Consider the following 15,924-nt stretch of genomic DNA (forward strand, 5'->3'; position numbering starts at 1 on the left):
AAATACTTAGATTAACAGAAATGTGTTAATAATTTAGACAGAACTAGCCAACAAGAAGCCCTAGTCATTGGCCAATAGTTTTATAATTAATATAGTATCTGTATGTTATCTTGGGGCTGAGAAAGGTGGCTTCACAACCAGGCTGGTGGGAAAGAAGCTTCATTAACAACCCCCCACGCCCCAATGTCAGGCTGGTCAAGCTATCTCTACATATAGAATGGGCTCCACTAAATCAGTTTGTGCATTAGAGTTAGTTCTTGGACCCACTGCCAGTGGCCTCATATATTGTCCCTTTACTTACACAGATTTAATAGCAAGAATAGCATGTAACTAGGCACAGAATTATTGGAGGGGTTGAAAAGATTCAAAGTCCTTCTTCATGTTGATGCCACAACACCAGATGGTTAATTCTAGGGTTTGTCCTAATAAGCATAGCTCTTGGGAGTCATGGAGTCCTGGCTATCAGTTAGGTCTACAAAGTACTGAGGAAACCACTTGGTCTTGATGAGTAAATGAATGAAGTGGTGAATGAATGCTTGCACATTTTTGATTTAGTCCTCTCAGAGGTTAGCATAAGACTGGGGCAAGTTATATACAATCCTGACAGGGCAGAGTGAGCCTTTAGGTAACAGTGCTATTAAAGACTCTCATGGCACATGGGGATCCATACAGAATTTTCTGATCTTTGTGTGTTTGTGTGTGTCATCTCAGGTTATCCAGAACCAGAGAAGTTTTCCTGGACAGAATATCTGGAAGCCACTCAAGCAACCGCGGTGCCTGCCAGAGTTTTCAACACGGTAAGTTCCTTGGGGTTGTGCATGCATTCACCTTCCCAGTGTCCTGGGTGAGCCTTGCTTCTACTGCTGCTTGTACATAATGCCTGTTTTTAAATCTAAGTGACAATTTCATAGCCAACCCGCTTTGCCTTTAGTTAAGGATGCAAGGTTGATGTTTATTGGCTGTTGCTCCTATGTTCCAGCAAGGACTCCAGAGTCTCTAACCACAAGCCTCACCAGCACTGTTGGTGAAGAACTTAAAGCCCATTTCTCAGGCCCTGCTGAGTGGAGAACTCATGCCTCCTTTTGTCAGTGGCTGTTTGGATTGTGGTAGTAGCATAATCAAACAGATTAACTGTGGAGTCTTTTGTTAAGCATAGTTTTATCTACATGAAGGCCTATTTGTCCTGGCAGTTGTGAGAATACCAGTACATATAGATCAGATTTATAACATGTTTGTTTATTAAGGACTTAACTGTGTAGAAATTGATTTGTAAAACATTGTATATATACAAGTGATGCAATTAGCAATGTTTGTGTTAGAAATCAGTGGGTTTTATAACACTATTCCTTTCCAAATTCTAACTGTGTCCTCGCAACTCAACTTACCTCTTTTTGTTTGTTTTTGATGTTTTGAGACAGTATTTCTGTGTTGCCTCTTTTTGTTTGTTTGTTTTTGATGTTTTGAGATAGTATTTCTGTGTTGCCCTGGCTGTCCTGGAGCTCTCTATGTAGACGAGGCTGGCCTCAAACTCACAGAGTTCCTGCTGCCTCTTCCTCCCAAGTGCTTGTATTAAAGGCTTATCTTTAATTAGGAATCTATATATTAGGGGTCCTCATTTATTTATATAATTGTATTTTCTGCATGTTTTCTGGTGATTAGATGAGATTTTAAAGAAAATACTGTTTTATTTTTGTAGTAAAGGGTCTAATGGCTAGATGTAGTGTAAGAGGTACTCAGAAAAGAGAAGTCTGGGAGTTTACTGCTACAGGAGTTTTAAGGTTTCAGAGTTCAGCAAGCAAACATGCCTAATGTCTGGTAGCTTCATTTTTTTCTCTACATTTTTCCAAAACTTCATATGATTTTCCTAGAAGAAAGATTCAAGAAAATAACATGATGGAAGTGTTTAGCTACAAAGACACTTCTAGGCTCTAGCTGATTTGGAAATAGCCCAAATACATATATTTGGCATCTACAACCCTAAACAATTACATTCCTTATGGAGGACAGTGATCTTGGTGAGATTATCAACTCTTTTCAGAGACCCAATTATATTGACATAGTCCATTTAGTAGGTATAATAATGCTTTCAGAAGAAAATATTCTCCCATATAAGCTGTGGTGAGGTTTGTCAGATAGAGATTGGCTTAAGTTTTTATTACTCGAACATTAATAGTTCTATTTTCCTGTTACCTCTTCTAGTCTTGAGGAACTCTATACTCTTTCTCATATAAAGTCAGAGAACACTTTTCATGTGAAATAGCTTTTGAAGCAAAGCCTTCTGCTCACCTATAAAAACCGTTGAGTTGTCTCACTTTTGACAGTTATTTTCTTAGGAAAATGACTTCCAAGACCAAATGGGGTTCCCATCCTATTTTCTTTATTGCTTGTATTTTTATCATTATGGACTCCTGATCTCAAATATTTTAAGAATAAACCTAATGTTGAGGGTGAGGTTATGAAAAAAATAGCATGTGGCTTTAACTTACCTCATGGTTAAATATAAGGAGAGTGTTAAAGTCGAACTTCAGCATCTTTTCTCTAAAAATATCTTAAATTTTAAGCTCAGTAAACATGTTTAGCTTTTGGGTGACTTGCTAAATAAATAAACTGCCTCTTGAGCTACACAGTTTAAATAGGCAGTGAGAAAATAGCAAGCACTGTCTTATTTTATATTAGTTTCAGAAAAAAGTCTAAACTAATGCAGAAACTGTAGTGAGAACCTTTTCAAACCTTGATGGGATCATTAATAAATTTATAACTGAATCTTTCTTTGTGTTTTATAGCTCTCTCTTAAGTGGCAAGAATCTTTCTTTCTCTTCATAAGTTTTTATAACATTGATTTGAAAGTGCATAAAGCCCTATGTACTCTTAATACTAAATCTCAACTTCGTGGAAGATCTATGTGTTTACCCCAAAACTGTGATCCTGGAGACCATGCAGTGGGGAGTGTACTTGCTGGCTGCTCACTGACTCATTGTACTGTGATTCTGCAGAGGGCTCCACACGGCTTTTTGCCAAACATGAAGCTGGAAGCGGTGGACAAACGAAACCCCCGGTTAATTCGAGTGGCCACCATCATAGATGTTGATGACCACAGGGTAAAGGTACGGCTTCTTTATTACAGTGACCCCTTCCCCTCCAATATTTTTCTGCTTCCCCCCATCTTGTCATCTCCTTTGTCCTCCTCCGTTTTTAATTCTAATTAACAATAATTTTCCATGGAGAAAAGCCATTATGGATCTGATTTCAATGATTGTAAGGATATAAAGTAAGAGTCTCTCAAAGGCCTCCAGCTACAGGGTGCTGCTTTCAAACCTTTGTAATCAGACTTTTTTAATCGGGACCATTAGCTCCCTCATAATGATATGGAGACTTATAATTAATTATGAAAGCTTGGCCAATAGCTTAAGTTTGTTTCTAACTAGCTCTTGCAACTTAAAATAACCAACATCTTGTAATCTGCATTCTTTTACATGGCTTGGTTACCTTTATTCTTTATTACCTATGCTGCTTCCTCTCCATCAGGCTGACTTTTACACCTTCCTTCTTTTAAGTGTCCTCTCTGTCCAGAAACACTGCCTAGCTATTAGCTGTTCAGCTTTTTATTAAACCAATCAGAGTGACACATCTTCACAGTTTACAGAAAGATTATTCTACACCATTTTCCCCTTTTTTGTCTATGAAAGGAAAGGTTTTAATGCTAACATAATAAAACTATATACAATAAAAACAATTATCAGGTATTGTCTAGAGAGGAAAGGTAATAGCTTTAACAAATGAAACTATACACAATAAGAAAAAATATCATCTAAGAATTACATACACAATGTCTAGCCCATTTGTATTTGGCAAAGTCATAGAAAATGCTCCATTCAGTATGCTCTCTTCATGAGTCCAGAGTTTTATAAATAATTTACTTTCTATCCTGACTAAGGAAGACAATAACTATGACTATCTAGTCTTCAACCCTACCAAAGACCTGAGAAGGATATATTGCCTGAATAGGCATGAAGTACAGAGCAATCAACCTCCAAAACGATAGAAACAGCAGAGACATTTGACTGCCGGAACAGTCACCCAAGGTTCCCCTTCAACACTGAGGCATTCATCTTGAGCCTGTAGGCCTAGAATATCTGACACATTTTCTGTAAAGAAGGAATTTTGAAGGACTCTCTGTCCTACCTTGTCTTGGCAAATTTTGACAATCACTTTCTTTTGTCTCCTGCTTGTCCAGTTTGGACAGCAAGATGTCATTAGTTGAGGCAAGGGATGTTTCTTGCACAAATGACTAGTTTTTGCCGCTAAACTCAAGCTGGAGGTACTTCAATGTTCATCATCCATTTTTGAAATAAATTCATGCTGCAGACGTGTCTTGTTTATCATGAATGCCATGTTCTGTAGTTCTTTGAAGTGTTTGAAGTTCACCTATCTATCTAAAATATATGTGTGTGACATTGAAAACCTACCTAACATGACTATAAGTTTGATTGTTATAGGTGACTATTAACTTGTATTTTTTATTATCCTAAATAGTTTACAAAGACTAAAAGTTTGCATTTTATATGAGCTGAATAGGCACAATACCTTAGACAAGAGTAGACACGTATATACAATACAACAAAAATAGCCTTATATTTGTATCAATATACAAAAGTCCATACCATTATAAAATATTTGAGACCACTGATTGTTCAAAGTAAACTTAACAATCCACTCTTTTATCCAATCATTTCTGTATTATACCCCCGTTTTTCCCTTTTAGAAAGAGATTCTTGAATCTAATCTCTTTTGTTTATCTTTCTGCTGGACAATAACTAGTAACAACTTGTAACCAAGCCTCTAAATGAAGTCAAGCTCCATAACCCAATGAAAGACCCAAAACCACTCACCCCACCTTTGGGAATGTTGGCATTGTGTTCTCTAGATTGTTTTCTGTTTCTGGGCGTGGTGACATCCCTGGGGGGACCCTGAGAAACTAGGATAATGGTCAAGTCCTGGCTAGAATAAACTGTGAGGCTGGACCATCTCAGTCAGCAGCTCTGAAGCTGTTCTGGATGCAGAACTCTGCGAAAACTGTAGCAGAGGCACTCTGAGAGGCTGGGCCACCTGTTTTTATTGGTGTCTGGTCCCCTTGCCCTGAAAACACATAAACATGTTTATCTGCATTAACAAAAGTATGGAATGTACTTGTACACAAGTCAGTTAAAGATGATTTTTTGTTCTGTGTTTGTGCAGATAAAAGGCATCTGTCAGCTTTATAAGTCTGTTCAGACTGTATAAACAACCTGAAATACAAATCTCTATCCATTCACAGGGAAGGATGGTATGTAGTAATAAGTCACATGGACTCTGTAGCCAACAAGATTTATCAAGTCTCATCTCATCTCTGAGCTGTTCTCATGCAGAGTGATAAACTTACAGACAGCTACCCTTCTTGACTTCCACTCACATGTCTGCAGCCAAGATACTCAGGAGATCTCTCCTAGTCAAATCGGATTTCTAGTAACCCAGAAGGAATCTACCACCTTTCATTTTCTGTGGAAACAAAAGCATAGCTTCTACCCCAATGTATATGTTTTTTGACTTCCATTTTGAAGTTCAGGCATTCCTAAAGAACATAGGTTGGTTTAATTCATCAGGCCCTTCCACAATCCAGTATCCCTCAGCAGCTGTTATATGTTCATTAGCATTCAGAAAATTCAAAATTAACAAAAAAACCCATATGTGGTACAAAATCCCTGTTTTATAATATTTCCCATCCTTATGGCTCTCTCTCTCTTTTAATTACTTCTCTTTTTAAAGACTTTGTTATTTTTCAACTATTTTTATGACCATCTATACATACCCTTTTTCCTTTTTTATCCTCCCAATCCTACACACATTGTTAAACACATTGTAATGTGTTTAGAGGTTATATTCACCAGATCCTGCTTTGCTGTGTATCTGTAACCTTTTCTGTCTGCATGCACATAACTTTAAACCACTGTGCAGCTGGCTTTTGGGCAGCCCAGGTCCTCAGGCTGCAGCCCTGAGACACTGTGACACTGAGACACTGTGGAACCAGGAAGCCACTTTCAGCTCAGTGTCTGTGTGCTTGGAACCTATTTTGAAGCTTTCTTAGGTCTTATGTGGAAAGAGGTGTCCCCTCATTGGATGCTATTTGTAGTTGGGTTTGTTTGTTTGGACCATCAGCTCGGTAGTAAAGACATGGAGACTTATTATTATGAAAGCTCAGGCAATAAGGTAGGCTTGTTTCTAACTACCTTGTATAACCTAAATTAACCCATTTCTATTAATCTCCATTCTTTTACATGGAGCAGTTACCTTTACTCTGTACTGCCCATGTTCCTTCCTCTCCATCTGGCTGGTGACACCGCCTTTATTCTTCCCAGCATCCTCTCTGCTTGGACATCCTGCCTAGCTATTGGCTATTCAGCTTTTTATTAAACCAATCAGAGTGACACATCTCCACAGTATGCAAACAGATGCCTTGCTTTCTTGTCCCATGTCTTTGGGTATATGTGTGCAATCTCCAGGTTGGACCGGACCGGCATTTACATAGTCTCTGAGACATTTCTGCTTGGATATTCTGTAAGTTCTTCCTTTAAAACAAAGATATTTGTCTTCTTTTTGTTGACATTACCAAATTTTTCTTGAAAGTATTGTCCTAACTTCTATGAGTCTTTGTTTTCTGCTTTTGAATAAAAAGGAAAAAAAAAGCCACTGTAGCCAAAAGTTAGGACTGAATTAAGAACTTGATGAACAGATTTCTGTATTGTCCTTGTTGAATACACACATTTTAGGGAAATGAAATAGGGAAAATGAAATCATTTGATCATTTTTTTATACAGAAATCAGAAAGCATTTGTCAGCTTGGTTTTGTTGTATCTTGTAAGGAGTAACAGCTAAAAACAATTTTGCATCCAAGTGCAGAGGTTTTTGTAGTAATAAAACCAATGAATTAAACTGCTTTTAATGGGAATTCTATTAAAAAAGTATTTGTTTGATGTCAGTTGATACAATTTAAAGGAAATTTTACTTCATTTGCTTTATCTTTAATTTGAATAATTCATTTTATACAGTTATAGGTGCATGAGTTTGGTGAATTACAGACACAAGTGTAGGGCTTTATCAGAGATTATCAGGAGTACACATGCCAGGGTTATTTGTCTGTCTGACGAATAAAATAGCAAGTGTGTTTAGGAACCAAGTAGTTGTTGTCTCCCATATTATCTTGTTATCAACATGTATCTTTAATTTTAAGTGTAGTATTCAAGGCCTTATTGCGACTTATCATTGTTTACTTTTTGGCACTCAGGGTGGAAATACACTGCTTGTCACATTGGCTCTGCCATAGTTTCACATGTGTAACTGTCATGTTTAGTTATTAGCCTTCATTTAAAATTTATTGCATTTCAGTTTTAATAACATACAAAAACAATCTAGATTTTTATTGAAGAACTGTTTTTTGATACTTCCAAAAAAATGTATTCTGCTTTTCACTTGAACATTTGTTGCTGCCTTATTATGTGAAAATATTGAGTTAACTTATTTATTATCTCAAAATATAATTTGAAAAACTTTTTCTCTCCAGGTGAATTTATTGTGTTTCTCATTTACTATCTCAGCATTGAACTTTTAAGATCTTTTGAGCATTTAGCATTTAGCTGATCATTGCAAAACATTTCATTTTTTCTTCATTCTTTTTCATTCATGGAAATGGTTTGCCTTGTTGGAGGAAAAAGAATATGTAGTACTTATGAAAGTATGAAAGCCATAATTTTTATCTCTATGGAGAGAGAATATCTCATAGAAATTATGACAGTAATTTTAATTGTTATCTCTATCTTCTTTGGGCAGAAAAGAAAGCCTTTAGGATTTTAGAGTTAAAATATGTTTATACAAGTGGCTACCTTACATAGCATTAAGTCTATCTAAATGTACCAGTGATGAGATATATTTAAATGTCTCGAGGCCTCACACACAGCCTTGGCCTCTTTCTTGCTGTCTGTCTTTGCAAAGCTTGCCTATACCCTTCACCCTCTACCTCCTTTCTGCCAGTCCCACAGAGGGGTAAAGATTTGTCTTGCTCCATGAGGTAGAGGGTATATCCATGAGCTGATCATTTTCTAAGACACCAGGATCAAAAGCATTAAGTCAAAATCCATTCCTTAATATCCCCCCAGAAGACACAGTATTAAAATTAGGGCTGGTTTCTTCTCTGAGATCTTGTGTACTGGGCTGGAGGTCTTTGGTAGGTGAGAAAGCATTGGAAGCGTTTTGGTTTCTCATCCCCTACATTCCTCAGCTGATGTGTTGAGCACATCATTCTGTGATTTTTTTTCCTCCTACAAAGTCAGTGTCTTTCTAATAATTTTTAATTACTGGCTCGTAGTTGTCACTGTCTGTGTGAACAGAGGCATGGAGAAGGGTAGCATTGATTGTACCTCAGGGTTCTGACCATCAGTTGAAAATGAGTAAGTTCCTCATTGTCCACCCTTCCTAATTAATCCTCCATGGGAAACCTAATTCTGCAGAATGTGCTGCAAAGCGGCAAGATTGATCTGGGTTTGACTTCTTGATCTGGCTGTCGTAACTTTGTGATTGGTTTGGTACTGTTACTCCCCTGGCCTATAGTTATTAGAGCGGTGTGCAAGGGGACCGTGGTGGATGAGGTGGCAAGGGCTCCAGGAGTTATGGAAAGGGAGATAACAGAGCAGATCCTTGTGCTGGTGTGTGAGCACTGGCTCCTGGTGTGTGAGCACTGGGTCCTGCACAGAGCAGATCCTTGTGCTGGTGTGTGAGCACTGGGTCCTGCACTCAGGCCCTCCAGCGCATAATCCAAGTTCTGTCGTCACAGGAACTCTTCTGAGGTTTGTCTCTGCCCTGCAGTTGCTGAGAGGAGCTTAAGTAATATCAACATGGTTTCAGAGAGCTCAACTCCGAGCCACGGATTTCTATAATCTGACTTTAACTGCTGGCAGGGATGAGCTATCGAGACTAGAGACCCTAGGTTGTCACTGCTTCAGGGATGGGATGGATAGTCACCAGCCAGATTCCAGGCCACATCTTTTCAGTTCATGCTCCTTTCAGGCCAGCTGTCTGGTTTTCATTCCAAGACTATCCATTTGGCCAGCTGTGTCCCTCCAGGAGGTAAGTTGTGAGGTTTTACTTGCCATGATTGGGTATTAAGGTGACATTCCCCCCTTATCTTGACTGGACTTATTAATTACCATGGTTACTCTCTAATAAATATTTATGATGGACTCAGGGAGTCTTGTTCAATTTGTAGCCAGCCATTATGTTTAGTAATTATTCTTTTGTTTGGCTGCACCCTGCACTCTGCTCTATCCAAAAGTCCATTACTGTCATCTCATCTGGAAATGCGCATTAAACTACAATAGATGGATGGGGTACTTTGAGGAGTTTAGACTCTATTCAGGGGCAAGGAGAATTCATCTCTGAGAAAATATGAAGGGAGATTTAAAAGAGAGTAATGTTTGATAAATATTTGCCCCATGGGAACTGAAGCTAAGCTGTGAAATAAATTATAAATGGACTCCAAATAGATGTTTTAGGGAGTTCTCCTGAATCATTAATAAATTGAGTCTCTTCAGCAAGCCTTTTCATATTTAATGCATTAACTGGGTGTATTTGTGGTATTTCAAAATGAAATAAAGACATTATGATCAAGGAAAATTGTCATGGTAAGTTGTCTGATTACAGGACTAGAATTTGGGGGAAGATCTTAGATTATACTAATAAGTTGAAAATATTTTCATTCAAAGAACTTTTACGTACACTAAATAAAGAGGTACAGATATAAAGTCATGGAGCATCCACTTAATTAACGCTTGGCTGTACTTGACCTCTGTGAGTTCTGCTTTGAGTGTCAAGAATGGGGCAAGCTCTAGAATAGGTCATTGCGTTTGCCAAAGTTTCTGCTGTGACGCATATCTGGAAATGTTTTTGAAGCATGAGTACAGGAGATGATCCTGGCTTTAAAAATGACTGTTCTTTTGAGTTTCAAACTTGTAATTAATGGCCATTATTGTGTCACAATAATTGATGACTGTCTCCATCTGGGAAGAAGGATGAGACACTTCTCAAAAGTATTATGACCAACTAATGAGAAGATAATTTTTAGTTCTGGTGAAACTACAAATTAGTGTCAACTATAATGTCCAAAAAAAAAAAAAAACAGTTAAAGCAGGTGGAGTGTCACACCTGGTGAGGATGCATTAGGGTAAAGACAGTTTTCATAAACAGCGCTTGTGATAATACTTAGGATGCTTGCCTCACTCAGCAAGACTCCATCGCTGGTCTCCACATACTATACCCTTCCTCATTCTCCAGTGCCTTGCAGTCACGCTGTATTGTGCATGAAGCAGAGGGTGCTGGTGCAGGGATCACAGTGCAGGAAACTGGTGTCCTGCTTTTGTAGCCCAGGCTTCTAACCCAGCGGCAGCATATTTTCTGTGAAGGGCCAGAGAGTGGCTACTTCTTGTGATCTCGAGGTAAGCCATGTGTTCAGTGTCCCCCGTAGACAATATCAAAGGGATGGATGTTCCTCCCACAGTATACTAATGTGTAATAGAATATACTTTTTTTAAGCCACTTTTAGCTTATAGTCTAGACAAGAACCGATGGCAGCAGGACCCTATTTGGCCTGTAGTCTATAATCTGCCAACTCCTGTCTTCATAGATACCATGATGATCAGATGATGACATGAAGCATTGTCATCTGTGGCATGGATAACTTTATATACTTGTGCCATGTCTTCTGTTTGATTATTGAACCAAATCACACCCATTTTTACTTTCCATCTAGTTTTAAAAATCTTTTCCAGTTTAAAAAAAGATAGAGGTGTAAGATACTATGCCTGCAATGTCATTAGCAAGTTATAGTTTTAAAAGAAATGCATTTTCCCAATATGAAATGATTCTTTTCCATAATTAATTTGGATGTCAGCATGAATACACCCAGCTCTCAAAATGATGTTCAACCATTCACATGGCAGGCTCACCTATAAACTGGAATTGTGTTCCTCCCAACAAATGCAGGGAGAGAGTTATCTTCCTAACTTTTATTAAAGTTATTGTACTTAAAACAGAAACAAGGGCCAGACAGCTGAACTCATGACTGCACAGGAGGTAAACTGTCAAGCCTCCCCGGGAGCTCCCTCATGCTCACTCCCATGTTACCAGCTGTCTCGAGAGACCAAGCAAGTGTCTGGCATGATTATTTGACTGGAGGCTTCATCTGAGTCACGGGGCTAGCTTGACTAGAAATAGGACAGTTCACAGCTTCCTGTGCAGAGCACTGTAATGTGGGAAATTGCCAATACAGAGCCGGGTAAAAAATACAAGGGAATTTAATAGGGAAAAGCCTTACTTACAGAGCGACCTAGCCAGCCGGTGCCGCAGCAGTAAGTGCAGCAAGCTGAAGATGACAGTGAAAGAAGGGGTCTTGAGCACTCTTAAACCTTCCCTATGTCACCCTGACCACGCCCTTGCAGGTGTGGTCAGGCACACCTGTAGCCAGCCCCTAAGCAGGCGTGGCTACAGCATCCCCTACAGCACTGTGTATCTAGAAACTTCTTAAATAAAATATAATGGTGTTGCAGTCATCCCTTTGGGTCTTGTGGTCCCCAGAACATTGCAGGACTGCTGCAGATCACACAGCTGCAGCATGTGCATGTGCATGCATGCAAGTGCTTGATGCATTTGTGTTCTGGGTGAAGGGGTGATGGGGAATGTACTGTGTATGTTTATCTTATTGATTGTTGAATAAAGTTATGTTTGGCCAATGAAACAACAAGTTAGACAGGACTAGGAGTCAAAGAGGATTCTGGGAAATGTAGTAGAGAAGTGGTGATCCAGGCAGGAAGTGACATAGTAAGGAGACTCATATTTAAGTGAAGGAGAAATAGGAAGGGCTCTCTTTTCCCCTCTGCTCCTGCTCCAGCGGCACAATGTGATCCACCGGCAAGGAGGGACACCAATAAGGTGTCCAATAAGTCTTATAAAATATATAGATGTATGATAATTGAGACTGAGCTAACAGATGAGAAATCCTAGTCATTGGCCAAGCAGCATTGAACCTAATACAAGTTTCTGTGTATTCATTTGGGCCTAACTCTGGCAGGCGGCTGGCGTAAAGCTCACACTTGGCGGTGGGGCTCAGGCGGCTTTTGGCGGAAAGATTTATCATAACAAAGGGGTACTTGAATAAGGACCTGATTTTATTGTAACCATTCCTAACTAGTAAGGTGGGCCTCCTGGACTCTATTTTCATTTCATTCAGAACTGGGTATTTGCTCAACAAGTTTGAGACCCTTGTGATGGGGGATGGCCTTCTGTATATATGTTTCTTTCATTGGTTGATGAATAAAACACTGTTTGGCCAATGAGGCAGGAAGATAGGTGGGATGAGGAGATGGAGAATCCTGGAATGGTAGGCAGAGAGGGACTGTAAAGAGATGCATATAGCTGCCAAAGGAGATACAGGTCCAGGCATTCTCTGGTAAGCCAAGACTATAGGGGAAACGCTGACCACGCCCGCTTTTCAGAGTGATGTAGCAAGGGTTTAAATATCCGAGAGGCATGCACGAAGCCCTCTTTTTTCTCTCTACCACCTACCTGAGCGGATGAGCAGGCATTGGGTGTAAACCTGGTCACTGGCTCCGTTGCATGAGTACTTTCTTAATAAACTATCTGTGATCAATCTAGTTCTGATTCCACATTGCATTTGGCATTACAAGACCATGTGCAAATACGTAGTTTAATAGAAATGGGTTAATAATTAAGACAGAGCTAGTCGGTAAGAAGCCCTAGCCATCGGCCTATAGTTTTATAATTAATATAGCGTCTGTGTGTTTATTTGGGGCTGAAGGGGCTGTAGGACTGGGTGGGACAAGAAAAACCACCAGCTGTACCCTTACCCTGCTGTCGGGGTGCCTTTCATTTCTTACCTGCTGCAAGGCCCCATGTAGGGTGAGTACACTCCTTGAGAGCAAACAGAGGGTTTGTTGAGTTTAACTTTAGAGGAGACTTACCCATTCGCTGTTGCTCTGCTGAGCTTCTAGAAGTGTGATTTCCATGAAGCTCAGTTCTGACATCTCCGCGCCCTTACTAACACGGGACTAAACTCATTATGCTGAGCATTGCCTCTCTTTCTCACATCCTACTTTACAGCCCACTGTTCTTACACTGGGGGATGGTCCCCCTGAATTAAATAACTGAGCTCAACTACTCCAAGGTTGACTGGCTAGACACAGCTTGGAAGTTCCCCAGCCCATTCCAAAACAGGTGCCATTTTTTGCAATATAAAAAAAGAATGATAGACACATGCAGAGATAAAAAGGTATTTGATGATATTTGATATATATCCAAGTTGTAGTTATACTGTGTTCCTGTTGCTACTGTAACAACTAAATACAAATTTAGTGGCTTAAAATGACTGAAATTTACGATATTATATTGTGTTAGGTCAGAAGTCTTTTGGGAGATTAAAATCCACTGTGAGCAAGGCCAACTCCTTCTGTTAGGTATGGGAAAGACTCCCTTTCCTTACCCTTTGCAACTCTAGTGTCTGCTTTATTCGTGGGTTTTTGGCCCCTTCCTTTGTATGGAAGACTTGCAGAACATTGACATCCTCAGACCAAACCGTGACACTCCTGCCTGCCCATGATGAGCACTGTGATTTCTCTTGTCCCCCTGGGTGATACTGGGTAACTCCTTCTTTCAGAGCCTTTATTTAATCACCTGCAAGATCCTTCTTGCTGTGCAGGGTAGCATTTTCACGGGATGCAGCAGATTAGGAAAGGGACATCTCTGAGAGCTCAGATGTCTTAGTTTCTTAAGGGGGGGAAAGGGCTCCTGGCTTACAATTCAAGGGTAGAGCACATCATGGAGGGGAATCCAGGATGGCAGAAGTTTGAAGCAGCTGGTCACAGTGCTTCTACAATAGGGAACAGAGAGTGACTCGTGCTGCTGATGCTCAGTACACTTTCTCTACCTGCAACAGTCCAGGATCCCAACCAGAGAAGGGACCACCAACAATAGGTGGTTCCCTCTAAGTAGTTACTGGAATCAAGATCATGCCCCAAAGGCATGCACAAAGGCCCAGCTCCTCTGTGAGTCTGTAGTCTGTCAAGTTGATGGTCAACACTTGGCCATCACAACTCTACCCTTGTCAACTTGATGCCCAACACACATCACTTTTTTTTTTTTTTTTTTTGGTTTTTCGAGACAGGCTTTCTCTTTGTAGCTTTGGTGTCTGTCCTGGCACTCACTCTGGAGACCAGGCTGAACTCGAACTCACAGAGATCCACCTGCCTCTGCCTCCCGAGTACTAGGATTAAAGGCGTTCGCCACCAACGCCCGGCGCCACACATCACTTTTAAGGCATAATCCTCTATCTCTTGTTTCCATAAGCTCAAGGTCATTTTACAGTGATATAAAATCATTGATAAATTTCTATCATCTAGACAGCCCAGTCTCTATGTCCTATGCCCCAGGCACACCCTGTAGCCCTCTCCACCAATCAGTAACATTTATAACACACCTTGAAAGTCCAAAATCTTAGGCTGGGCATGGTAGCACATCAATTCCAGCTGTTGGTAAACAGAGGCAGGTGAGGATCTTTGTGATTTCTAGGCTTGCCTGATCTTTGTAAGTTTTAGGCTGGACATGGCTACCTGGATTTTCAAAAGAAAACCTAAAGTCTCTTAACTGCAACCTCCTCTATATTGTCAAAACCAAGCTACACACTTCCATCTTACAATAGATGACACAAAATAAATGTTCTTATAAAAAATGAAGACCTGTAGCATAACAAGGAACAACTGTGGAAAAATTCAACGCATGAATACGAAATCCTTCAGCTCCATGTCTGACATCTGGGGGCGCATGAGGAAATTGGCTGAGTTCCAAAGGTCTTAGGTAGCCTCAGTGCCACAGCTCAGCTATCCTCAGTACACAAAAAACTACCTGTTTTTTTATTTTTGAAAAAAGCTTTATTCATTTATGTGAAGACAGTATCAGCAATAGGTAATAGGAACATACTTTTAAGTTTAAAATTAGTTTTCCAAACTGAAAGGTTCAGTACTTTTCTTTCTCTCTTCTCTTACATACTTGACTCCAACAAAAGAGCAGATGAAAGTTTATTCCTTTACTTTTCCTTAAAGCCATACAGCAACAATTAAAATTGTTTTTAGAATTTAGGGTATCATTCATGGTAAGCTGGAGATTTAATCACAGAGTGGTACATGTAAGAATATAACACACATAAAAATACAAATATACTGAAATAAACAAGGGACAGATAAAAGGAACAAATTTCAAGACACTTCCTAGTTTTCTGGTATACTGACCTCTTGTTTACTTAAAAGTATTTTGTTCTTCAGATACAGAATAAAATTAAGAGTTATAGATCATTATGGACACTTATGACACAACCCCATGGTGGTTCCATTAAATTAGGGTTAAATGGAATCTCTATGCACAAACTACCTCTTGGCCCAGCCCTATCCCATGCCTTCCCAGAGTGTCTCCAGTATCCTGTGGTTTCCATGGCAACTTAGGCTGAATCTTTGCAACTTCATGAAATGGACACTTGTGCCATCATTGCAGGAACTTAGACACTACAACATGTTACTTGGCCTTATCTGTTCTCTATAATCTCCTCAATCTTATTTCTCTCATGTCTTCAAACTGCTATCACGTGGATAATGCTGACAAACTTGGGATGCTGCCAGCTGGAAATGGAGCCTGGCTCATCCACACCAAAGATGCATCAGCTCTGTATACTAACCCTGTGAGATCCTTGCCTAGGCAGTTGCTTTTGAGGAGGAAGAGACACTTGCAGCTTCATTATTAGGTTAGGTGATTGCATCTTTACAAGGTGGGTGCCTTTCATGG

The 15,924-nt window shown here is 39.7% G+C and overlaps 1 protein-coding gene across 3 annotated transcripts in view; it reads left to right on the forward strand.

Moving 5' to 3' along the window:
- Positions 1–15,924, forward strand: part of L3mbtl4 (L3MBTL histone methyl-lysine binding protein 4) — a 433,665-nt gene that overhangs the window by 290,289 nt on the left and 127,452 nt on the right. For all 3 annotated transcript variants that reach the window (XM_027397798.2, XM_027397800.2, XM_027397799.2), the window contains 2 exons: positions 712–797; positions 2,994–3,104. In XM_027397798.2, the coding sequence (XP_027253599.1) occupies positions 712–797; positions 2,994–3,104 (197 nt within the window). The remainder of the gene's footprint in view (positions 1–711; positions 798–2,993; positions 3,105–15,924) is intronic.

This window comes from Cricetulus griseus, chromosome 2 (genome assembly GCF_003668045.3).
Source record: "Cricetulus griseus strain 17A/GY chromosome 2, alternate assembly CriGri-PICRH-1.0, whole genome shotgun sequence".
Lineage (NCBI taxonomy): Eukaryota > Metazoa > Chordata > Mammalia > Rodentia > Cricetidae > Cricetulus > Cricetulus griseus.